The sequence below is a fragment of the Cetorhinus maximus genome, chromosome 21 (genome assembly GCF_964194155.1).
Source record: "Cetorhinus maximus chromosome 21, sCetMax3.hap1.1, whole genome shotgun sequence".
NCBI lineage: Eukaryota > Metazoa > Chordata > Chondrichthyes > Lamniformes > Cetorhinidae > Cetorhinus > Cetorhinus maximus.
The window spans coordinates 2,303,224-2,329,072 of NC_135899.1; the positions used below are offsets into that span (position 1 = coordinate 2,303,224).

A 25,849-nucleotide genomic window follows, 5' to 3' on the forward strand; every position below is an offset into this window, starting at 1 on the left:
TGTGTGTACCTCTGGTTCTCCCTGTACCCCTGTGTGTACCTCTGGATCTCCCTGTATCCCTGTGTGTACCTCTGGATCTCCCTGTACCCCTGTGTGTACCTCTGGATCTCCCTGTATCCCTGTGTGTACCTCTGGATCTCCCTGTACCCCTGTGTGTACCTCTGGATCTCCCTGTATCCCTGTGTGTATCTCTGGATCTCTCTGTACCCCTGTGTGTACCTCTGGATCTCCCTGTACCCCTGTGTGTACCTCTGGTTCTCCTTCTATCCCTATGTGTACCTCTGGATCTCCCTGTACCCCTGTGTGTACCTCTGGTTCTCTTTGTATCCCTGTGTGTACCTCTGGGTCTCTCTACCCCTGTGTGTACCTCTGGTTCTCTCTATCCCTGTGTGTACCTCTGGGTCTCTCTATCCCTGTGTGTACCTCTGGTTCTCTCTCTCTATCCCTGAGTGTACCTCTAGGTCTCTCTCTCTATCCCTGTGTGTAACTCTGGTTCTCTCTCTCTATCTCTGTGTGTACCTCTGGTTCTCTCTATCCCTGTGTGTACCTCTGAGTCTCTCTATCCCTGTGTGTACATCTGGTTCTCTCTATCCCTGTGTGTACCTCTGAGTCTCTCTGTCCCTGTGTGTACCTCTGGTTCTCTCTATCCCTGTGTGTACATCTGGTTCTCTCTATCCCTGTGTGTACCTCTGGTTCTCTCTATCCCTGTGTGTACCTCTGGTTCTCTCTATCCCTGTATGTACATCTGGTTCTCTCTCTCTATCCCTGTGTGTACCTCTAGTTCTCTCTCTCTATCCCTGTGTGTACCTCTGGTTCTCTCTATCCCTGTGTGTACCTCTGGTTCTCTCTATCCCTGTGTGTACATCTGGTTCTCTCTATCCCTGTGTGTACCTCTGGTTCTCTCTATCCCTGTGTGTACCTCTGGTTCTCTCTATCCCTGTATGTACATCTGGTTCTCTCTCTCTATCCCTGTGTGTACCTCTAGTTCTCTCTCTCTATCCCTGTATGTACCTCTGGTTCTCTCTATCTCTGTGTGTACCTCTGGTTCTCTCTCTCTATCCCTGTGTGTACCTCTGAGTCTCTCTATCCCTGTGTGTACCTCTGGTTCTCTCTCTATCCCTGTTTGTACCTCTGGGTCTCTCTATCTCTGTGTGTACCTCTGGTTCTCTCTATCCCTGTGTGTACCTCTGGTTCTCTCTATCCCTGTGTGTACCTCTGGTTCTCTCTATCCCTGTGTGTACCTCTGGTTCTCTCTCTCTATCCCTGTGCGTACCTCTGGTTCTCTCTCTATCCCTGTGTGTACCTCTGGTTCTCTCTATCCCTGTGTGTACCTCTGGTTCTCTCTATCCCTGTGTGTACCTCTGGTTCTCTCTATCCCTGTGTGTACCTCTGGTTCTCTCTCTATCCCTGTGTGTACCTCTGGTTCTCTCTCTCTCTATCCCTGTGTGTACCTCTGGTTCTCTCTCTCTCTATCCCTGTGTGTACCTCTGGTTCTCTCTCTCTCTATCCCTGTGTGTACCTCTGGTTCTCTCTATCTCTGTGTGTACCTCTGGTTCTCTCTATCCCTGTGTGTACCTCTGGTTCTCTCTATCCCTGTGTGTACCTCTGGTTCTCTCTCTCTATCCCTGTGTGTACCTCTGAGTCTCTCTATCCCTGTGTGTACCTCTGGTTCTCTCTATCCCTGTGTGTACCTCTGGTTCTCTCTATCCCTGTGTGTACCTCTGGTTCTCTCTATCCCTGTGTGTACCTCTGGTTCTCTCTCTATCCCTGTGTGTACCTCTGGTTCTCTCTCTGTCTATCCCTGTGTGTACCTCTGGTTCTCTCTATCCCTGTGTGTACCTCTGGTTCTCTCTATCCCTGTGTGTACCTCTGGTTCTCTCTATCCCTGTGTGTACCTCTGGTTCTCTCTCTCTATCCCTGTGTGTACCTCTGGGTCTCTCTATCCCTATGTGTACCTCTGGTTCTCTCTATCCCTGTGTGTACCTCTGGGTCTCTTTGTATCCCTGAGCATCTCTACGTACCCTGTGTCTGTGTCTGTGTCTGCTTTTGTCTCCATCGGTTATTGCTCTCTGTCCCCAAGTTCCCTGAAGAAAGTTATATCAAACCTTCATAAAGCACTGGTTCAGCCACAACTTCAGTACTGTGTCCAGTTCTGGGCATGTGATGGATGTGAATGCATTAGAGAGGGTGCAGTAAAAGTTTACGAGATGGTTCCGGGAATGAGGGAATTCGGTTATGAAGATAAATTGGGGAAAGATGGGACTGTTGTCCTTAAAGAAAAGAAGCCCGAGAGGAGATTTGATAGAGGTATTCAAAATCAGGAGGGACCTAGACAAAATAGATAGGTAGTAGGTTGTTCCCATTGATGCAAGAGAACCTGGGGAAATTATTTTAAAATGATTGACAAATGAGGCAACCACAGAATGAGGAAAAACATTTTTAAGCAGGGTGTGGTTCAGATCTGGAATGTACTGTCTGAGAGTGTGGGGGAGACAGGGTCAATCGAGTGGTTAGGATCTGGAATGCACTGTCTGAGAGTGTGGGGGAGACAGGGTCAATCGAGTGGTTAGGATCTGGAATGCACTGTCTGAGAGTGTGGTGGAGACAGGGTCAATCGAGTGGTTAGATTCTGGAATGCACTGTCTGAGAGTGTGGTGGACACAGGGTCAATCGAGTGGTTAGGATCTGGAATGCACTGTCTGAGAGTATGGTTGAGACAGGGTCAATCAAGTGGTTAGGATCTGGAATGCACTGTCTGAGAGTGTGGTGGAGACAGGGTCAATCGAGTGGTTAGGATCTGTAATGCACTGTCTGAGAGTATGGTTGAGACAGGGTCAATCAAGTGGTTAGGATCTGGAATGCACTGTCTGAGAGTGTGGTGGAGACAGGGTCAATCGAGTGGTTAGGGTCTGGAATACACTGCCTGAGAGTGTGGTGGAGACAGGGTCAATCGAGTGGTTAGGGTCTGGAATGCACTTTCTGAGAGTGTGGTGGAGACAGTGTCAATCGAGTGGTTAGGGTCTGGAATGCACTTTCTGAGAGTGTGGTGGAGACAGGGTCAATCGAGTGGTTAGGATCTGGAATGCACTGTCTGAGAGTGTGGTGGAGACAGGGTCAATCGAGTGGTTAGGATCTGTAATGCACTGTCTGAGAGTATGGTTGAGACAGGGTCAATCAAGTGGTTAGGATCTAGAATGCACTGTCTGAGAGTGTGGTGGAGACAGGGTCAATCGAGTGGTTAGGATCTGGAATACACTGCCTGAGAGTGGGGTGGAGACAGGGTCAATCGAGTGGTTAGGATCTGGAATGCACTGTCTGAGAGTGTGGTGGAGACAGGGTCAATCGAGTGGTTAGGGTCTGGAATGCACTTTCTGAGAGTGTGGTGGAGACAGGGTCAATCGAGTGGTTAGGATCTGGAATGCACTGTCTGAGAGTGTGGGGGAGACAGGGTCAATCAAGCGGTTCTGGTATAGAATTCACTGTCTGAGAGTGTGGTGGAGACAGGGTCAATCGAGTGGTTAGGGTATAGAATTCACTGTCTGAGAGTGTGGTGGAGACAGGGTCAATCGAGTGGTTAGATTCTGGAATGCACTGTCTGAGAGTGTGGTGGAGACAGGGTCAATCGAGTGGTTAGGATCTGGAATGCACTGTCTGAGAGTGTGGTGGAGACAGGGTCAATCGAGTGGTTAGGATCTGGAATGCACCGTCTGAGAGTGGGGTGGAGACAGGGTCAATCGAGTGGTTAGGATCTGGAATGCACTGTCTGAGAGTGTGGTGGAGACAGGGTCAATCGAGTGGTTAGGGTCTGGAATGCACTTTCTGAGAGTGTGGTGGAGACAGGGTCAATCGAGTGGTTAGGATCTGGAATGCACTGCCTGAGAGTGTGGTGGAGACAGGGTCAATCGAGTGGTTAGGATCTGGAATGCACTGTCTGAGAGTGTGGTGGAGACAGGGTCAATCGAATGGTTAGGGTCTGGAATGCACTGTCTGAGAGTGTGGGGGAGACAGGGTCAATCGAGTGATTAGGATCTGGAATGCACTGTCTGAGAGTGTGGTGGAGACAGGGTCAATCGAGTGGTTAGGATCTGGAATGCACTGTCTGAGAGTGTGGTGGAGACAGGGTCAATCGAGTGGTTAGGATCTGGAATGCACCGTCTGAGAGTGGGGTGGAGACAGGGTCAATCGAGTGGTTAGGATCTGGAATGCACTGTCTGAGAGTGTGGTGGAGACAGGGTCAATCGAGTGGTTAGGATCTGGAATGCACTGCCTGAGAGTGGGGTGGAGACAGGGTCAATCGAGTGGTTAGGATCTGGAATGCACTGTCTGAGAGTGTGGTGGAGACAGGGTCAATCGAGTGGTTAGGATCTGGAATGCACTGCCTGAGAGTGTGGTGGAGACAGGGTCAATCGAGTGGTTAGGATCTGGAATGCACTTTCTGAGAGTGTGGTGGAGACAGGGTCAATCGAGTGGTTAGGATCTGGAATGCACTGCCTGAGAGTGTGGTGGAGACAGGGTCAATCGAGTGGTTAGGATCTGGAATGCACTGTCTGAGAGTGTGGTGGAGACAGGGTCAATCGAGTGGTTAGGATCTGGAATGCACTGTCTGAGAGTGTGGTGGAGACAGGGTCAATCGAGTGGTTAGGATCTGGAATGCACTGTCTGAGAGTGTGGTGGAGACAGGGTCAATCGAGTGGTTAGGATCTGGAATGCACTGTCTGAGAGTGTGGTGGAGACAGGGTCAATCGAATGGTTAGGGTCTGGAATGCACTGTCTGAGAGTGTGGGGGAGACAGGGTCAATCGAGTGATTAGGATCTGGAATTCACTGTCTGAGTGTGTGGGGGAGACAGGGTCAGTCGTGATTTTCAAAAGGAAGCTGGTTGTGTACCTGAAGGGCCAATATAAACTCAGGACCACAAGGAAAGGCCATGGGAGTTTGCATCTCTCAGCTGCTCTTGCAGAGAATCAGCAAGGGTTCTATGGGCCAAATGGCCTCTTTTTGTGTTGTAACATGCAATGATTCTCTTTGTGCCTCCCTCTCCTTATGTGTCCGTCATTCTTTCTCTTGTACATCTATGTTTCTTCCTCACTCAGTATAGGTGCCATTACTGTACCTGGATCGAATACTGTGTCTATATTTCTATCTCTCTCTCCCTGTTTGTCCAGGCTTCTCAATTCCCCTCCGTCAAGAAGATGCTTTTTTTTCAAAGATACAATTTCTTATTTTTCATTATCTGGCTGGATTTTTAAAAATAAACTGAAATCCTCAAAAGGCAATGGAGACTGCCAGACGGCTACAATATGCCAGCTTGCATTCCACCAAGCGGGATGAAACCGAATAGACACTTAAGCTCTTGGGGAGCATGAAATACCCCATCTCCTGTTGACTTTATACTATTCTGAAACTTTTCAGAGGTTTCTGAGATAAGACATCAAAATGAAGTTACCTGTTCTAAAAACAATTACTCCAGGAGAGACGGATAAATAGAATTCCTCGGGAAGATACAGGCAGCAAGATACTTTAAGGCACTGTGTTACCAAGCAAAGAGAGATTAGAGATCAGAATGCTGTACTGAAACAGCTATTTGCTCTCTCTCTCTCGAAAGTATTGTGCCTGAATTTTCCAAAGTAACTAGCCTGAGGAGAGAAATCTACTGTGAACCGAGATCTTTTGGGAATAAAACGTGGAAATCTGCTCCATACAACTGCACCCAGGAAGAGAACTGAACAAAATGGCCACAATGTGGGATCACCACATCGAGACCAGCCAAAGGGTAACTAACCGTTTACCCCTTTGTTTTTAACTTTATTGCGACGGTAAAAAAATCTTGAAGCCTATCCTCTTACTTTGCCATATTTACTTGTGTGTGTGACTGTGTGTGTGTGTGTGAGCGTGTCAGTGAGTGAGTGTGAGTGTGTACGTGCATGTGAGTGTGAGTGAGTGTTTGTGTGTGTGTCTGTGTGTTTGAGTGTGTGTGTGAGTGTGAGTGTGTGTGTGAGTGTGTGTGAGCGTGTGAGTGTGTGTGTGGATGTGTGTGTGTGTGAGAGTGTGTGTGTGAGTGTGAGTGTGTGTGTGTGAGCGTGTGTGTGTGTGTGTGTGTGTGTGAGTGTGTGGATGTGTGTGTGTGTGTGAGTGTGTGTTTGAGTGTGAGTGTTTGTGTGTGTGTGCGTGTGTGTTTGAGTGTGAGTGTTTGTGTGTGTGAGTGTGTGTGTGTGTTTGAGTGTGAGTGTTTGTGTGTGTGTGCATGTGTGTTTGAGTGTGAGTGTTTGTGTGTGTGTGTGTGTTTGAGTGTGTGTGTGAGTGTGTGTTTGTGTGTGAGTGTTTGTGTGTGTGTGTGTGAGTGTTTGTGTGTGTGTGAGTGTGAGTGTGTGTGTGAGTGTGTGTTTGAGTGTGAGTATTTGTGTGAGTGTGTGTTTGAGTGTGAGTGTTTGTGTGTGCGTGTGAGTGTGTGTGTTTGTGTGTGTGTGAGTTTTTGTGTGTGCGTGTGTGTGAGTGTTTGTGTGTGTGTGTGTGTGAGTGTGTGTGTGTGAGCGTGTGTGTGAGTGTGTGTGTGAGTGTGTGTTTGACTGTGAGTGTGTGTTTGAGTGTGAGTGTTTGTGTGTGTGTGTGTGCGTGTGAGTGTGTGTGTGTGTTTGAGTGTGAGTGTGTGTGTGCATGTGAGTGTGTGTGTGTGTGTTTGGCTGTGAGTGTTTGTGTGTGTGTGTGTGTGTGTGCATGTGAATGTGTGTGTGTGTGTGTGTGTGTGTGTGCGTGTGAGTGTGTGTGTGAGTGTGTGTTTGAATGTGAGTGTTTGTGTGTGTGTGCGCATGTGAGTGTGTGTGTGTGTTTGAGTGTGAGTGTGTGTGTGTGTGTGTGAGTGTGAGTGTGTGTTTGAGTGTGAGTGTTTGTGTGTGTGAGTGTGTGTGTGTGAGTGTGTGTTTGAGTGTGAGTGTTTGTGTGTGTGAGTGTGTGTGTGTGAGTGTGTGTGTGTGTGTTTGAGTGTGAGTGTGTGTTTGAGTGTGAGTGTTTGTGTGTGTGAGTGTGTGTGTGTGTTTGAGTGTGAGTGTGTGTGTGTTTGAGTGTGAGTGTGTGTGTGAGTGTGTGTGTGTGTGTGAGTGTGTGTTTGAGTGTGAGTGTTTGTGTGTGTGTGTTTGAGTGTGGGTGTGTGTTTGAGTGTGAGTGTTTGTGTGAGTGTGTGTTTGAGTGTGAGTGTTTGTGTCAGTGTGTGTGTGAGCGTGTGTTTGAGTGTGTGTGTGTATGTGTGAGTGTGTGTTTGAGTGTGAGTGTTTGTGTGAGTATGTGTTTGAGTGTGAGTGTTTGTGTGAGTATGTGTTTGAGTGTGTGTGTGTGTGTGTGTGTGTGTGAGTGTGTGTTTGAGTGTGAGTGTTTGTGTGTGTGTGTGTGTGTGTGTTTGAGTGTGAGTGTGTGTGTGAGTGTGTGTTTGAGTGTGAGTGTTTGTGTGTGTGAGTGTGAGTGTGTGTTTGAGTGTGTGTGAGTGTGTGTGTGTGTGTTTGAGTGTGAGTGTTTGTGTGTGTGTCTGCACGTGCGCCCAGGGAACGTGTGTGTGATGTACGAATGCTGGTTGCGATTTACCTAGTTTCTTTTCATTCGGGAATTAGTTTCAATAAACTTATCTCTTTTCTTTGTTTAAACTCAAAAAACCCATCTGACTAATCTTTTGTACAATTTAATGTACAATCTGAAAACGTTCATATTGGGACTCCTACAGTATTAGTAAAGGAAAACCTCTCTAAGTTCACAAAAAAACCCTGTTACGGTCAGACCTCGACAGGTAGAATAGGGGAGTCATTTTTTACCCCTCCTGAGGTCATAACATCTCCCTGTTTGTCCAAAATTTTCCGTTCCCCTCCCTGTTTGTCCAGGATTCTCCGTTCCCCTCCCTGTTTGTCCAGGATTCTCCGTTCCCCTCCCAGTGTGTCCAGGATTCTCCGTTCCCCTCCCTGTTTGTCCAGGATTCTCCGTTCCCCTCCCTGTTTGTCCAGGATTCTCCGTTCCCCTCCCTGTGTGTCCAGGATTCTCCGTTCCCCTCCCAGTGTGTCCAGGATTCTCCGTTCCCCTCCCAGTGTATCCAGGATTCTCCGTTCCCCTCCCTGTGTGCCCAGGATTCTCCGTTCCCCTCCCTGTTTGTCCAGGATTCTCCGTTCCCCTCCCAGTGTGTCCAGGATTCTCCGTTCCCCTCCCTGTTTGTCCAGGATTCTCCGTTCCCCTCCCAGTGTGTCCAGGATTCTCCGTTCCCCTCCCAGTGTGTCCAGGATTCTCCGTTCCCCTCCCTGTGTGCCCAGGATTCTCCGTTCCCCTCCCTGTTTGTCCAGGATTCTCCGTTCCCCTCCCAGTGTGTCCAGGATTCTCCGTTCCCCTCCCTGTGTGTCCAGGATTCTCCATTCCCCTCCCTGTTTGCCCAGGATTCTCCATTCCCCTCCCTGTGTGCCCGGGATTCTCCGTTCCCCTCCCAGTGTGTCCAGGATTCTCCGTTCCCCACCCTGTTTGTCCAGGATTCTCCGTTCCCCTCCCTGTGTGTCCAGGATTCTCCATTCCCCTCCCTGTTTGCCCAGGATTCTCCGTTCCCCTCCCTGTTTGTCCAGGATTCTCCGTTCCCCTCCCTGTTTGTCCAGGATTCTCCGTTCCCCTCCCTGTTTGTCCAGGATTCTCCGTTCCCCTCCCTGTTTGTCCAGGATTCTCCTTTCCCCTCCCAGTGTGTCCAGGATTCTCCGTTCCCCTCCCTGTTTGTCCAGGATTCTCCGTTCCCCTCCCTGTTTGTCCAGGATTCTCCGTTCCCCTCCCTGTTTGTCCAGGATTCTCCGTTCCCCTCCCAGTGTGTCCAGGATTCTCCTTTCCCCTCCCTGTTTGTCCAGGATTCTCCGTTCCCCTCCCAGTGTGTCCAGGATTCTCCTTTCCCCTCCCTGTTTGTCCAGGATTCTCCGTTCCCCTCCCTGTGTGTCCAGGATTCTCTGTTCCCCTCCCAGTGTGTCCAGGATTCTCCGTTCCCCTCCCAGTGTACCCAGGATTCTCCGTTCCCCTCCCTGTTTGTCCAGGATTCTCCGTTCCCCTCCCTGTGTGTCCAGGATTCTCCGTTCCCCTCCCTGTTTGTCCAGGATTCTCCGTTCCCCTCCCTGTTTGTCCAGGTTTCTCCGTTCCCCTCCCTGTGTGTCCAGGATTCTCCGTTCCCCTCCCTTTTTGTCCAGGATTCTCCATTCCCCTCCCTGTTTGTCCAGGATTCTCCGTTCCCCTCCCTGTTTGTCCAGGATTCTCCGTTCCCCTCCCTGTTTGTCCAGGATTCTCCGTTCCCCTCCCTGTTTGTCCAGGATTCTCCGTTCCCCTCCCTGTTTGTCCAGGATTCTCCATTCCCCTCCCAATGTGTCCAAGATTCTCCGTTCCCCTCCCTGTTTGTCCAGGATTCTCCGTTCCCCTACCAGTGTTTCCAGGATTCTCCTTTCCCCTCCCAGTGTGTCCAGGATTCTCCATTCCCCTCCCTGTTTGTCACGGCTTAACTCTATCCATGTTGCTCAGTTTCCATGCTTTTCCCTCTTCCTGTGTTCCCATCCTTCTCCTAGGCTCACTCTCTAGCTGCTGTGGTAACAGGAGTTTCTTTTTATTCATTCACGGGATGTGGGCTTCGCTAGCTGGGCCAGCATTTATTGCCCATCCCTAATTGCCCTTGAGAAGGTGGTGGTGAGCTGCCTTCTTGACCCACTGCAGTCCATGTGGTGTAGGTACACCCACAGTGCTGTTAGGGAGGGAGTACCAGGATTTTGACTCAGTGACAGTGAAGGAACGGCGATATATTTCCAAGTCAGGATGGTGAGTGACTTGGAGGGGAACTTCCAGGTGGAGGTGTTCCCATGTGTCTGCTGCCCTTGTCCTTCTAGGTGATAGGGGTCACGGGTACGGAAGGAGCCTTGGTGAGTTCCTGCAGTGCATCTTGTAGATGGTACACATAGAAACATAGAAACTAGGAGCAGGAGTAGGCCATTCGGCCCTTCGAGCCTGCTCTGCCTTTCATTATGACCATGGCTGATCATCCAACTCAATAACCTGTTCCCAGTTTCTCCCCATATCCTTTGATCCCTTTCGCCCCAAGAGCTATATCTAACTCCTTCTTGAAAACATACAATGTTTTGGCCTCAACTACTTTCTGTGGTAATGAATTCCACAGGCTCACCACTCTCTGGGTGAAGAAATTTCTCCTCATCTCAGTCCTAAATGGTCTGCCCCGTATCCTCAGACTGTGACCCCTGGTTCTGGACTCCCCCACCATCGGGAACATCCTTCCTGCATCTACCCAGTCTAGTCCTGTTAGAATTTTATAGGTTTCTATGAGATCCCCCCTCATTCTTCTGAACTCCAGCGAATATAATCCTAACCGACTCAATCTTTCCTCATATGTCAGTCCCACCATCCCAGGAATCAGCCTGGTAAACCTTCGTTGCACTCCCTCTATAGCAAGTATATCCTTCCTCAGATAAGGAGACCAAAACTGCACACAATATTCCAGGTGTGGTCTCACCAAGGCCCTGTACAATTGCAGCAAGACATCCCTGTTCCTGTACTCGAATCCTCTCACTATGAAGGCCAACATACCATTTGCCTTCTTTACCGCCTGCTGCACCTGCATGCTTACCTTCAGCGACTGGTGTACGAGGACACCAAGGTCTTGTTGCACATTCCCCTCTCTCAATTTATAGCCATTCAGATAATCATCTGCCTTCCTATTTTTGCTACCAAAATGGATAACCTCACATTTATCCACATTATGCTTCATCTGCCATGCATTTGCCCACTCACTCAGCTTGTCCAAATCACACTGAAGCATCTCTGCATCCTCCTCACAGCTCACCCTCCCACCCAGCTTTGTGTCATCTGCAAATTTGGAGATATTACATTTAGTTCCCTCATCTAAATCATTAATATATATTGTGAATAACTGGAGTCCCAGCACCGATCCCTGTGGTACCCCACTAGTCACTGCCTCCCATTCGGAAAAAGACCCGTTTATTCCTACTCTTTGTTTCCTCTCTGTCAACCAGTTTTCTATCCATCTCAATACACTACCCCCAATCCCATGTGCTTTAATTTTACACACCAATCTCTTATGTGGGACTTTGTAGAAAGCCTTCTGAAAGTCCAAATAAACCACATTCACTGGTTCCCCCTCATCAATTCTACTAGTTACATTCTCAAAAAATTCCAGTAGATTTGTCAAGCATGATTTCCCTTTTGTAAATCCATGCTGACTCTGTCTAATTCTGCCACTGTTTTCCAAGTGCTCAGCTATTAAATCTTTTATAATGGACTCTAGAATTTTCCCCACTACTGACGTCAGGCTGACTGGTCTATAATTCCGTTTTCTCTTTACCTCCCTTTTTAAATAGTGGGGTTACATTAGCTACCCTCCAATCTGTAGGAACTGTTCCAGACTCTATAGAATCTCGGAAGAAGACCACCAATGCATCCACTATTTCTAGGGCCACTTCCTTAAGTACTCTGGGATGTAGAGTATCAGGCCCCGGTGATTTATCGGCCTTCAATCCCATCAATTTCCCCAACACCATTTCCCTACTAATACTGATTTCTTTCAGTTCCTCCCTCTCACTAAACCCTGTGTTCCCCAACATTTCCAGTATGTTATTTGTGTCCTCCTTTGTGAAGACAGAACCAAAGTATGTATTTAGTTGTTCAGCCATTTCTTTGTTCTCCATTATAAATTCCCCTGTTTCTGACTGTAAGGGACCTACATTGTCTTCACCAATCTTTTTCTCTTCCCATACCTATAGAAACTTTTACAGCCAGTTTTTATGTTCCCAGCAAGATTACTCTCGTACTCTATTTTCCCCTTCTTAATCAATCCCTTGGTCCTCCTTTGCTGAATTCTAAACTGCTCCCAATCCTCAGGTCTGTTGTTTTTTTTCTGGCCAATTTGTATGCCTCTTCCTTGGATCTAATACTATCTCTAATTTCCCTTGTAAGCCATGGTTTGGCCACCTTTCCTGTTTTACTTTTGCCCCCGACAGGAATAAACAATTGTTGCAGTTCACCCATGTGCTCTTTGAATGTTTGCCATTGCCTATCCACCGTCAACCCTTTAAGTAACGTTTCCCAATCCATCATGGCCAACTCGCGCCTCATACCATCGTGGTTTCCTTTATTAAGATTCAGGACCCTAGTCTCAGAATCAACTATGTCACTCTCCATCTTGGTGAAGAATTCTATCATATTATGGTCGCTCATCCCCAAGAGGCTTCGCACAACTCGATTGCCAATTATTCCTTTCTCATTACACAATACCCAGTCTAGGATGGCCTCTTCTCTAGTTGGTTCCTCAATGTATTGGTCCAGAAAAAACATCCCGTTTACACTCCAGGAATTCCTCCTCTACGGTATTGTTACTAATTTGACTTGCCCAATCTATATGCAGATTAAAGTCATCCATAATTATAGATGTTCCTTTATTGCATGCGTCTCTAATTTCCTGTTTAATGCTATTCCCAACATCACCACTATAGTTTGGGGGGTCTATATACAACCCCCACTAACATTTTTTGCCCTTTAGTGTTTCTCAGCTCTACCCATAAAGATTCGTTGGAGCTAATATATTTCCTCACTATTGCGTTAATTTCCTCTTTAACCAGCAATGCAACTCCACTGGCTTTTCCTTTTTGTCTGTCCTTCCTAAATACTGAATACCCCTGGATGTTCAGTTCCCATCCCTGGTCACCCTGCAGCCATGTCTCCGTAATCCCGACTATATCACACCTGTTTACATCTATTTGCGCGGTTAATTCATCCACTTTATTGCGAATGCTCCTCGCGTTAAGGCATTAAGCCTTAAGGCTTGTCTTTTTAACATTACTTGTCCCGTTCCCACTATTTTTCACTGAGGCCCTGTTTGATTCTTGCCCTTGATTTCTCTGCCTATCACTTTCCTTATTCCGCTTTCTGTCCTTTGTTTTTGTCCTTTATTCCCCCTCCTCTGACTCCTTGCATAGATTCCCATCCCCCTGCCATTTTAGTTTTAACCCTCCCAAACCACTCTAGCAAATGTTCCCCCTAGGACATCAGTCCCGGTCCTGCCCAGGTGTAACCCATCCAGTTTGTACTGGTCCCACCTCCCCCAGAACCAGTCCCAATATCCCAGGAATCTGAAACCCTCCCCCTCACATCATCTCTTCAGTTACGTATTCATCCGATATATTCTACTATTTCTACTCTGACTAGCGCTTGGCACTGGTAGTAATCCTGAGATCACTACCTTTGAAGTCCTACTTTTCAACTTACTTCCTAACTCCCTATATTCTGCTTTTAGGACCTCATCCCTTTTTTTTAACCTATGTCGCTTCTACCAATGTGTACCACAACCACTGGCTGTTCACCCTGCCCCTTCAGAATGTCCTCTAGCTGCTCCGAGACATCCTTGACCCTAACACCAGGGAGGCAACATACCATCCTGGAGTCTTGTTTGCGGCCACAGAAACGCCTATCTATTCCCCTTACAATTGAATCCCCTATAACTATGGCATTCCCACACTTTTTACTCCTCCCCTGTGCAGCAGAGCCAACCGTGGTGCAACGACTTTGGCTGTTGCTGCTTTCCCCTGAGAGGCCATTCCCCTCAACAGTATCCAAAGCGGTATATCTGTTTTGCTGGGGAATAGCCACAGGAGATTCCTGCACTGGATGGTGTTGAGCTTCTTGAGTGTTGTGGGAGCTGCACTCATCCAGGCAAGTGGAGAGTATTCCATCACACTCCTGACTTGTGCCTTGTAGATGGTGGACAGGCTTTGGGGAGTCAGGAGGTGAGTTACTCACCACAGGATTCCTAGCCTCTGACCTGCTCTTGTAGCCACAGTATTTATATGGCTAGTCCAGTTCAGTTTCTGGTCAATGGCAACCCATAGGATGTTGATAGTGGGGGATTCAGTGATGGTAATGCCATTGAATGTCAAGGGGCGATGATTAGATTCTCTCTTGTTGGAGATGATCATTGCTTGGCCCTGTGTGGCATATATGTTATTTGCCAATTATCAGCTCGAGTCTGGATTTTGTCCAGTTCTTGCTGCATTTGGACATGGATTCCTTCAGAATCTGAGGATTTGCGAATGGTGCTGAACATTGTGCAACCATCAGCGAACATCCCCCCTTCTGACCTTATAATGGAGGGAAGGTCATCGATTAAGCAGCTGAAGATGGTTGGGCCTCGGACACTACCCTGAGGAACTCCTGCAGTGATGTCCTGGAGCTGAGATGATTGACCTCCAACAACCACAACCATCTTCCTTTGTGCTAGATATGACTCCAACTAACGGCGAGTTTTCTTCCTGATTCCCATTGACTCCAGTTTTGCTAGGGCTCCTTGATGCCACACTCAGTCAAATGCTGCCTTGATGTCAAGGGCAGTCACTCTCACCTCACCTCGGGAGTTCAGCTCTTTTGTCCATGTTTGAACGAAGGCTGTAATGAGGTCAGGAGCTGAATGGCCCTGGCGGAACCCAAACTTGGCGTCAGTGAGCAGGTTATTGCTAAGCAAGTGCCGCTTGATAGCACTGTCGACGATCCCTTCCATTATTTTACTAATGATCGAGAGTAGGCCAATGTGGCGGTAATTGGCCGGGTTGGATTTGTCCTGCTTTTTGTGTACAGCACATACCTGGGTAATTTTCCACATAGCCGGATAGATGCCAGTGTTGTAGCTGTACTGGAACAGCTTGGCTAGGGGCACAGCAAATTTTGAAGCACAAGTCTTCAGTACTATTGCTAGAATATTGTCAGGGGCCATAGCCCTTGTAGTATCCAGTGCCTTCATCTGTTTCTTGATATCACATGGAGTGAATTAAATTGACTGAAAAGTGGCATCTCTGGAGGAGGCCGAGATGGATCTTCCACTCGGCACTTTTGGCTGAAGATTGTTGCAAATGCTTCAGCCTTATCTTTTGCACTGATGTGCTGGGCTCCTCCATCATTGAGGATGAGGATATTTGTGAAACCTCTTCCTCCTCCAATTAGTTGTTGAATTGTCCACTACCATTCATGACTGGATGTGACAGGACTGCAGGGCTTAGATCTGATCCATTGGTCGTGGGATCACTTAGCTTTGTCTATCGTATGATGCTTTCACTGTTTAGCAAGCAGGTATTCCTGAGCAACAGGTGAAGCTAGCTGTTTCACGCTGTTACTGTGCAGTATGGGATGAAACATTTAAGTTATGAAGAGAGGTTGGATAGACTTGGGTTGTTTTCATTGGAGCAGAGAAGGCTGAGGGGCGACCTGATCGAGGTATACAAGATTATGAGGGGCATGGACAGGGTGGATAGGAAGCAGCTGTTCCCCTTAGTTGATGGGTCAGTCATGAGGGGACACAAGTTCAAGGTGAGGGGCAGGAGGTTTAGGGGGGATGTGAGGTCAAACTTTTTTACTCAGACAGTGGTGAGGGTCTGGAATGCGCTGCCTGGGAGGGTGGTGGAGACGGGTTGCCTCACATCCTTTAAAAAGTACCTGGATGAGCACTTGGCATGTCATAACATTCAAGGCTATGGGCCAAGTGCTGGTAAATGGGATTAGGTAGGTAGGTCAGGTGTTTCTTACGTATCGGTGCAGACTCGATGGGCCAAAGGGCCTCTTCTTCACTGTGTGATTCTGTGATTCTATCCAGTCTCTCTTCAGAGCTGAAATGCTCCAGCCCAGGCAACATCCTAGTGAATCTCCTCTGCTTTTTTTCCCCACTCTCTTTGTCCCCAGCTCGGAGCGTTATGTTAGCAATGACCTCATAACATTCAATTATATTTTAGTAACCCCTCACAAATCCATGCTGAGTCTCTTTTGGATTCACATTTGTCCAAATGCACAGTCACTCTGTCCCTAACGGCAGATTCTAGTGAATCCCCCAGAACTTACCTTAGACTGACAGGCCTGCTGTTCCCTGGTCTCTGTTGCGCGCCCTCTTTAAGTGGTGGAGTGACGTTTGCAATTTCTCAGTCTAACGCTACAATTTCAAAGTTAAGAATACTTTGTAAGATGACTTCTAATGTTTTCTCCAATTTCTACACCGACTTTAAAAAAAAAACTAATTTTAAAGCCAACTGGATCTTCCTCTTGATTTAATGGTAGTTTCTCTGGCACCATTTCAATATGTGCTTTTCTTACCAGGGGAAGGGGGCAATGGTGTATCAGGAGTACATGAGGTCAAGTCCCGACAAGTTCCCCTCCAAGTCACTCCCCATCTTGACTTGGAAATATATCCTTCACTGTCGCTGGGTCAAAATCCTGGAACTCCCTCCCTAACAGCACTGTGGGTGTACCTACACCACAGGGACTGCAGCAGTTCAAGAAGGCAGCTCACCACCACCTTCTCAAGGGGCAATTAGAGATGGGTAATAAATGCTGGCCTGGCCAGCGACGCCCACATCCCATGAACGAATAAATGAACAAAAAAACCCGTAGCAGCTGGGGAATTTAAATTCGATTAATGAAATGAATCTGGAATAAAATACTCATCTCAGTAATGGTGAGCATGAAGCTACCAGATTGTCATAAAAATCCACCTGGTTCACCAATGTCCTTTAGGAAAGGAAACCTGCAGTCCTATTCCGGCCTGTATGTGACTCCAGGCCAACGACAATGTGGTTGACTCTGAACCAGCCTCCAAAATGGCCCAGAAAGCCCCTCAGTTGTAGTCGAGAAGGCAGCTCAAGAGCAATAAATACTGGCCTTGCCAGCAATGCCCACATCCCATGAGCGAATAAACAAAGAAATTTGCCTTACCTCGATTGTTGATGACAGTATCACCTGTGCCTCTCTTTAATCGGCTCAGATTTCCCTTTAGCCTCTCCCTCTCTCTTAATATATTTCTAAGACCTCTTGCTGTTTGCTTTCATAGCCCCTGCAAGTCTCTTTCTTGTGGCCCTTTGTCAGTACCTAATACCAGAAATGCTTGTGTAAAAGGTGGAAGCATTTGAGACCAATTTTTTTAGACCAAAATTCACAGGGTGGACTTGTACATGGTAATGTTTTCGAGGAAGTAGCATGTGTGCTTGACCTGGGCCTGAAAAAGACCATCTCAATGGGATAAAGTAAAAAACCAATAGCACTAAAGAGTTCTGATTAATTATCAGTCATAATCCAATCACTTCAACAGTCTGAATAAATGAAAAAACTTAAACATATCAATGTTTTAATCATTTATTTACCAGCATTCGTTTTCGCCAATATTTATACATTTATAATGAAATCGTGTCATTAACATCTCCAGGATTCGACTTGGGTTCTGAAATGTTTTGGACTTCAATCCCTGACCGATTGGGGTTGATCTTTACATGTGGTATATGGAAAATGATGTCTTTCTTAAAGCTAAAAATGATGGGGTTGACTTTTACACGAGTTCGAATTTTACACGTGTATATGCGGTAATTAATCGGTGTCCTTTGTGCCAGCTGTGGCTCTGGCCTCTGGATCACAAGGTTGTGGGTTCAAATCCCACTGCAGGACTTCAGCACATCTGTTAATGGCTGACATTCCAGTGTGGTATGGAGGGAGTGCAGCAATGTCAGAGGTACACCTCTTGCGGATGAGATATTAAACTGGGGCGCCGTCTGCCCTCTGAGCTGTGCGTAAAAAGATCCCATGGCACCGTTTTGAAGAGCAGGGGAGATATCCCTGGTGTCCTGGCCAATAATTACGCCTAAAATATATCACATAAAAACAGACTTTCTGGTCATGACCATATTGCTGTTCATGGGAGCTTGTGGTGAGCAAGTTAGTTGCTGTGTTTCCCACGTTACAACAAGCGACTACACTTCAAAAGTACTTCATTGGCTGTGAAGTGCTCTGTGATGTCCTGTGCTAATGAAAGGTGCTATATAAATGCAAGTCTGTTATTTTTTTCTTTTGCTGCCTTTTCTAGCTCTCCCTGACTGCTGGATTTCCATGTTGCTTTGCATTTGCCCACGGTTGCCCAGCCAGGCCAGTGGTACCTGTATCCCATGGCGCCATTTCAAAGAAGATCAGGGGAGTTCTCCCGGTCGTCCTGGCCTATATTTATCATTCAATCAACATCACAAAAATAGATCATCTGCTCATCATCACATTGCTGTATGTGGGAGTTTGCTGCACCCAGACAAAACCCCCGATTCCTACATTACAACAGTGACTACACTTCACAAGTACTTCATTGGCTGTAAAGTGCCTTGTGGCACCCTGAGGTCATCAAAATGAGGGGAGGCAATGGTGTAGCGGTATTGTCATGGGACTAATACTCCTGAAACCCAGGGTAATGCTCTGGGGGCCTGGGTTCAAATCCCACCATAGCAGCTAATGGAATTTGAATTTAAAAATACCTGGAATTAAAAGTTTAATGGTGACCATGAAACCATTGTTGTTTGCTGACACACCATAGGTCCCTCTATTTCAATCTACCTTGACCACATGGACTGCAGTGGTTCAAGAAGGCAGCTCACCACCACCTTCTCAAGGGCAACTAGGGATGAGCAATAAATGCTGGCCCAGCCAGCGAAGCCCACATCTCGTGAATGTTATAAAAGAATTTCCCCATTTTAAAGTAGAAGAAGTAGCTGTTGTTCGGTGGGGAGTAACCTTAGCCTCTGACTCAGAAAGCTATGGTTTTGAGTCCTGCTCGAGGAACTTGAGCCTCCCACTGCAGTCCCGAGGGAGCACTGTACTGTCAGAGGAGCTGCCTTTCAGATTGACTAGTGGGAGGAGGCACACGTGGAGCTGCCATAGACCAGTTAACTTAATTTTTAAATTCGTTCTTGGGGTGTGGATGTTGTGGATAAGGCCAGCATCCCTAATTGCCCTTTAACTCAGTAGCCCGCTGGGCCATTTCACAGGGAAGTTCAGAGTCAACCACATCGCCATGGGTCTGGAGTCACATGTAGGCCAGACCGGGTAAAAATGGCGGATTTCCTTCCCAGAAGGAGCATTAGTGAACCAGATGGGGTTTTTTTTTGTGACAATCAATAATAGTTTCATGACCACCTTTACTGAGTCTAGCTTTCAATTCCAGTTCTAGTAATAGAATTTAAATTCTAGGAGGTGGGATTTGAACCAGTGCCCACAGAGTCCTAATAGCCTGGGCCTTTGGTTTACTAATTCAGCAACATTACCATTATACCACTGTTATCACTGTACCACCAACCCAGTTGAATAGCCCATTTCTGCACATTGGACACTGCAAGTTCTCTGTCAGGCGGATGAGAAGATCCCATTGGACAGAACTTTACAGCCCCGTTACGGTGGGGGTGGGGCTGTAAAATGCGGCAAGCCGTTCAAAAGTCCATTGACTTAGGCAGGACCCTAAAATCCCATGGTGTAAAATTCCACCCGTGGTCCTATTTTGAAGAAGAGCAGAGGGCCTTACCTGGTGTCTTGGGCAATATTTACCACCCAGCAGCTTGTGTGGTCATCTATCTCGTTTAGCTGTTTGAGGGACTGCTGCATTTCCTACATTTGAAGCGTGACTACACTTCCAAAAGCAAACCCATTCCCTTTAAAGGGCTTTAGGATGTTCTGAGGCTGTGAAAGGCATTCTGTAAATCCAAGCTCCTTCTTTCCTTTTGAAAGGCTACATACTCTGGAGTTAGCCGTTTAAATGCATTCTTCAGCCCAATGCTACATGTGACAACAATCCTGGCACAATATGGGAGACTGAATGTTCAATTCCCCCAGTCGCATACAGCACAGGAGGAAGCCATTTGGCCCATCATGATTGTGCCAGCCCTTTGGTAGAGCTGTCCAGTTAGGTCCACAGAGGAGATAAATCCATCCTCCTGCTGCAGGTATCTCATAAGTACCCATGTAACCCGTTTATTTTATTTCTTTTAATGAACCTCTGTTGTTGCTGTTTACTTTTCATCCTGGCATTTAGGAAGAGACTGTCGATTTGTAAAGCTGCAGGTCAAAGTATTTAATCCCTCAATAAAGTTTCAGACAATAAGACACCGGCAACCACGCCATGCTGGACCACCTGTGCATTTTAGTAATAAAGATGTCTAATTGAGAAAGGTTTTCAGAGGATACCAGTTTTTTCTTCACCCTATTCAGAGTTAATGGGCTCCATAAAGACCATTGGCGTCTCTCCCCATGTCGTAAAAATCCATCTGGGTCACTAATGTCCTTTAGGGAAGGAAATCTGCCCTCCCTACCCGGTCTGTGACTCCAGACCCACAGCAATGTGGTTGACTCTTAAATAAATGCCGAGCAAGCCACTCAGTTCAAGGGCAATTAGGGATGGGCAACAAATGCTGGTCTTGCCCACATTCCACGAATTAAAAAAAAACTCCTGCTCCTAATTCGTATGGGTGTTTTTTTTCTTGAACCCCCACAGCCCGGTCAAAAAAAGATGCTCCCTTCCCTCCCCTCCAGTGTCGTTCAGGGCAAAATGGGTTCTACGGTACGTGGGATGGAGCAAGCGGGCTGCTCTTGGCCCCAGGTTTCGAAGGAGAGTCGTGTTGGACTCGAAACGTTAGCCCTGTCCCTCTCTCCACAGGAACATAAACTGGAAAAACTCAGCAGGTCTGGCAGCATCGGCGGAGAAGAAAAGAGTTGACGTTTTGAGTCCTCATGACCCTTCAACAGAACTGAGTAATGTTAGGAGAAGGGAGAAATATAAGCTGGTTTAAGGTGGGGGGAGAGAAGATGAGGGAGGGGGGGGTGGTGTGGTTGTAGGGACAAGCAAGCAGTGATAGGAGCAGATAATCAAAAGATGTCACAGGCAAAGGAACAAAGAGGTGTTGAAGGTGGTGATATTATCTAAACAAATGTGCTAATTAAGAATGGATGGCAGGACACTCAAGGTACAGCTCTAGTGGGGGTGGGGTGGAAAGACTAACAGGGCATTACAGGTATAGATTTAAAAATAATGGAAATAGGTGGGAAAAGTAAAATCCATATAAATTATTGGAAAAAACAAAAGGGAGGGGGAAGAAACGGAAAGGGGGTGGGGATGGAGGAGGGAGTTCAAGATCTAAAGTTGTTAAATTCAATATTCAGTCCGGAAGGCTGTAAAGTGCCTAGTCGGAAGATGAGGTGCTGTTCCTCCAGTTTGCGTTGGGCTTCACTGGAACAATGCAGCAAGCCAAGGACAGACATGTGGGCATGAGAGCAGGGTGGAGTGTTAAAATGGCAAGCGACAGGGAGGTTTGGGTCTTTCTTGCGGACAGACCGCAGGTGTTCTGCAAAGCGGTCGCCCAGTTTACGTTTGGTCTCTCCAATGTAGAGGAGACCGCATTGGGAGCAACGAATGCATTAGACTAAGTTAGGAGAAATGCAAGTGAAATGCTGCTTCACTTGAAAGGAGTGTTTGGGCCCTTGGACGGTGAGGAGAGAGGAAGTGAAGGGGCAGGTGTTGCATCTTTTGCGTGGGCATTGGGAGGTGCCATAGGTGGGGGTTGAGGAGTAGGGGGTGATGGAGGAGTGGACCAGGGTGTCCCGGAGGGAACGATCCCTACGGAATGCCTCCAGGGGGGGTGAAGGGAAGATGTGTTTGGTGGTGGCATCATGCTGGAGTTGGCGGAAATGGCGGAGGATGATCCTTTGAATGCGGAGGCTGGTGGGGTGATAAGTGAGGACAAGGGGGACCTATCATGTTTCTGGGAGGGAGAAGGCGTGAGGGCGGATGCGCGGGAGATGGGCCGGACACGGTTGAGGGCCCTGTCAACGACCGTGGGTGGAAAACCTCGGTTAAGAAAGAAGGAAGACATGTCAGAGGAACTGTTTTTGAAGGTAGCGTCATCAGAACAGATGCGACGGAGGCGAAGGAACTGAGAGAATGGGATGGAGTCCTTACAGGAAGCGGGGTGTGAGGAGCTGTAGTCGAGGTAGCTGTGGGAGTCGGTAGGCTTGTAATGGATATTGGTGGACAGTCTATCACCAGAAATTGAGACAGAGAGGTCAAGGAAGGGAAGGGAAGTGTCAGATATGGACCATGTGAAAATGATGGAGGGGTGGAGATTGGAAGCAAAATTAATAAATTTTTCCAGGTCCCAACGAGAGCATGAAGCAGCACCAAAGTACACTTCCCTTCCCTTCCTTGACCTCTCTGTCTCAATTTCTGGTGATAGACTGTCCACCAATATCCATTACAAGCCTACTGACTCCCACAGCTACCTCGACTACAGCTCCTCACACCCCGCTTCCTGTAAGGACTCCATCCCATTCTCTCAGTTCCTTCGCCTCCGTCGCATCTGTTCTGATGATGCCACTTTCAAAAACAGTTCCTCTGACATGTCCTCCTTCTTCCTTAACCGAGGTTTTCCACCCACGGTCGTTGACAGGGCCCCCAACCGTGTCCAGCCCATCTCCCGCGCATCCGCCCTCACGCCTTCTCCTCCCTCCCAGAAACATGATAGGGTCCCCCTTGTCCTCACTTATCACCCCACCAGCCTCCGCATTCAAAGGATCATCCTCCGCCATTTCCGCCAACTCCAGCATGATGCCACCACCAAACACATCTTCCCTTCACCCCCCCTGGAGGCATTCCGTAGGGATCGTTCCCTCCGGGACACCCTGGTCCACTCCTCCATCACCCCCTACTCCTCAACCCCCACCTATGGCACCTCCCCATGCCCACGCAAAAGATGCAACACCTGCCCCTTCACTTCCTCTCTCCTCACCGTCCAAGGGCCCAAACACTCCTTTTAAGTGAAGCAGCATTTCACTTGCATTTCCCCTAACTTAGTCTACTGCATTCGTTGCTCCCAATGCGGTCTCCTCTACATTGGAGAGACCAAACGTAAACTGGGCGACCGCTTTGCAGAACACCTGCGGTCTGTCCGCAAGAAAGACCCAAACCTCCCTGTCGCTTGCCATTTTAACACTCCACCCTGCTCTCATGCCCACATGTCTGTCCTTGGCTTGCTGCATTGTTCCAGTGAAGCCCAACGCAAACTGGAGGAACAGCACCTCATCTTCCGACTAGGCACTTTACAGCCTTCCGGACTGAATATTGAATTTAACAACTTTAGATCTTGAACTCCCTCCTCCATCCCCACCCCCTTTCCGTTTCTTCCCCCTCCCTTTTGTTTTTTCCAATAATTTATATAGATTTTTCTTTTCCCACCTATTTCCATTATTTTTAAATCTATACCTGTAATGCCCTGTTAGTCTTTCCACCCCACCCCCACTAGAGCTGTACCTTGAGTGTCCTGCCATCCATTCTTAATTAGAACATTTGTTTAGATAATATCACCACCTTCAACACCTCTTTGTTCCTTTGTCTGTGACATCTTTTGATTATCTGCTCCTATCACTGCTCGCTTGTCCTTACAACCACCCCACCCTCAACTTCTCTCCCCCCACCCCACCTTAAACCAGCTTATGGAGGTGTCAGCTGTGGCTCAGCTCATAGCACCCTCGCCTTTGAATCAGAGGGTTGTGGGTTCACGTCCCACTCCCGGAAACCAAGAACTGTGATTGTACTCGAAAGAGTTGCAAACTGTGACTGTTGATAACTCGAAAGAGTTTAAACCAGCTTATCTTTCAACCATCTCCTAACTATACTCAGTTCTGTTGAAGGGTCATGTGGACTCGAAACGTCGACTCTTTTCTTCTCCACCGATGCTGCCAGACCTGCTGAGTTTTTCCAGGTAATTCTGTTTTTGTTTTGGATTTCCAGCATCCGCAGTTTTTTTTTTCCTCTCTCCACAGGTACTGCCAGACCTGCCGGAGTTTTCCCAGCACTTTCTGTTTTTATTTCAGTTCTCCAGCATCCAAACCCCCACCCACCCACCAGGAGCACTTTGTTCCTTCCTTCCAACCCCCAGTGCAACCTGCCTCACTCATTCTGAGCTCCCTGTGAGGCTCAGGTTTCGAAGTGGTGACGCCGGTCGCCTTCCTCTGGGTGGCGCGCGTGTCCCTCTGGCGCCGCCGTAGACGGCAGTCCGGGGACGGAGCCGCCATGATGAACACTCTGCTCCGCTGCATTTGCGGACCGAAGCTGCGGCGGATTCACCGCGGCGCCGACGGCTCGGTAAGCGGCGGGAACTTGCGGGCCTCGGTGTTCCGGTGCGGGGAAGCAGAGAGAGGAGGAGGGCGGGTTGGGAGGTTGGAGACGAGCTTGAATTTCGGGCTTTTCGCCGGCCGCTGGCCGCCCGCCCGGCGGGCTTCAGACCCAGCCCCGCCCACCTCTCCCCTGCGCCGCCTGCTATTGGTCGGGCGGCGGGCCGCGCCTCCCCTGATTGGTCGGGGGTCCTGTCCATCAAGCAAATCCCACTGCAACCAGGTTCGGTTGTATTGTTTTCCCCCCCATCAATCGAGTTAGGGTGACCGGCAGAGAGCCTGCACTTGGAGGAGGAGGAGGGGGACGGGGAATGAGAGGGGTTGCACTGGGAGGAGGGGGAATGAGAGGGTTGCACTGGGAGGAGGGGGGGAATGAGAGGGATTGCACTGGGAGGAGGAGGGGGGATGAGAGGGATTGCACTGGGAGGAGGAGGGGGAATGAGGGATTGCACTGGGAGGAGGAGGGAATGAGAGCGATTGCACTGGGAGGAGGGGAGAATGTGAGGGTTGCACTGGGAGGAGGGGGGGAATGAGAGGGATTGCACTGGGAGGAGGAGGGGGAATGAGGGATTGCACTGGGAGGAGGAGGGAATGAGAGTGATTGCACTGGGAGGAGGGGAGAATGTGAGGGTTGCACTGGGAGGAGGGGGGGAATGAGAGGGATTGCACTGGGAGGAGGAGGGGGAATGAGAGGGATTGCACTGGGAGGAGGAGGGGAATGAGAGGGTTGCACTGGGAGGAGGGGGGAATGAGAGGGATTGCACTGGGCGGAGGAGGAATGAGAGGGTTGCACTGGGAGGAGGAGGGGAATGAGAGGGATTGCACTGGGAGGAGGAGGGAATGAGAGGGATTGTACTGGGAGGAGGAGGGAATGAGAGGGATTGCACTGGGGGGAGGAGGGGGAATGAGAGGGATTGCACTGGGAGGAGGAGGGGGAATGAGAGGGATTGCACTGGGAGGAGGAGGGGAATGAGAGGGATTGCACTGGGAGGAGGAGGAGGAGAATGAGAGGGATTGCACTGGGAGGAGGAGGGAGGATGAGAGGGATTGCACTGGGAGGAGGAGGGGGAATGAGAGGGATTGCACTGGGAGGAGGGGGGGAATGAGGGGGATTGCACTGGGAGGAGGAGGGGGGGGATGAGCGGGATTGCACTGGGAGGAGGAGGAGGGGAATTAGAGGGATTGCACTGGGAGGAGGAGGAGGGGAATTAGAGGGATTGCACTGGGAGGAGGAGGGGGAATGAGAGGGATTGCACTGGGAGGAGGAGGAGGGGGGATGAGAGGGATTGCACTGGGAGGAGGAGGAGGGGAAAGAGAGGCATTGAACTGGGAGTAGGAGGGGGGATGAGAGGGATTGCACTGGGAGGAGGAGGGGGGATGAGAGGGATTGCACTGGGAGGAGGAGGAGGGGGGATGAGAGGGATTGCACTGGGAGGAGGAGGAGGGGGAAAGAGAGGCATTGAACTGGGAGTAGGAGGGGGGATGAGAGGGATTGCACTGGGAGGAGGAGGGGGGATGAGAGGGATTGCACTGGGAGGAGGAGGAGGGGGGATGAGAGGGATTGCACTGGGAGGAGGAGGGGGAATGAGAGGGATTGCACTGGGAGGAGGAGGAGGGATGAGAGGGATTGCACTGGGAGGAGGAGGAGGGGGAATGAGCGGGATTGCACTGGGAGGAGGAGGAGGGGGAAAGAGAGGCATTGAACTGGGAGTAGGAGGGGGGATGAGAGGGATTGCACTGGGAGGAGGAGGGGGGATGAGAGGGATTGCACTGGGAGGAGGAGGAGGGGGGATGAGAGGGATTGCACTGGGAGGAGGAGGGGGAATGAGAGGGATTGCACTGGGATGGAG

At 48.9% G+C, this 25,849-nt stretch overlaps 2 protein-coding genes across 3 annotated transcripts in view; both read left to right on the forward strand.

The window, feature by feature from the left end:
- LOC144695488 (TNF receptor-associated factor 2-like) overlaps window positions 1-25,849 on the forward strand; it is a 498,558-nt gene that overhangs the window by 318,218 nt on the left and 154,491 nt on the right. The gene's annotated exons all lie outside the window — the stretch shown is intronic.
- abhd16a (abhydrolase domain containing 16A, phospholipase) overlaps window positions 23,863-25,849 on the forward strand; it is a 69,730-nt gene continuing 67,743 nt past the window's right edge. For both annotated transcript variants that reach the window (XM_078566451.1, XM_078566452.1), the window contains exon 1: window positions 23,863-23,970. In XM_078566451.1, coding sequence (XP_078422577.1) covers window positions 23,899-23,970 — 72 coding nt within the window. In that variant the 5' untranslated portion in view covers window positions 23,863-23,898. The remainder of the gene's footprint in view (window positions 23,971-25,849) is intronic.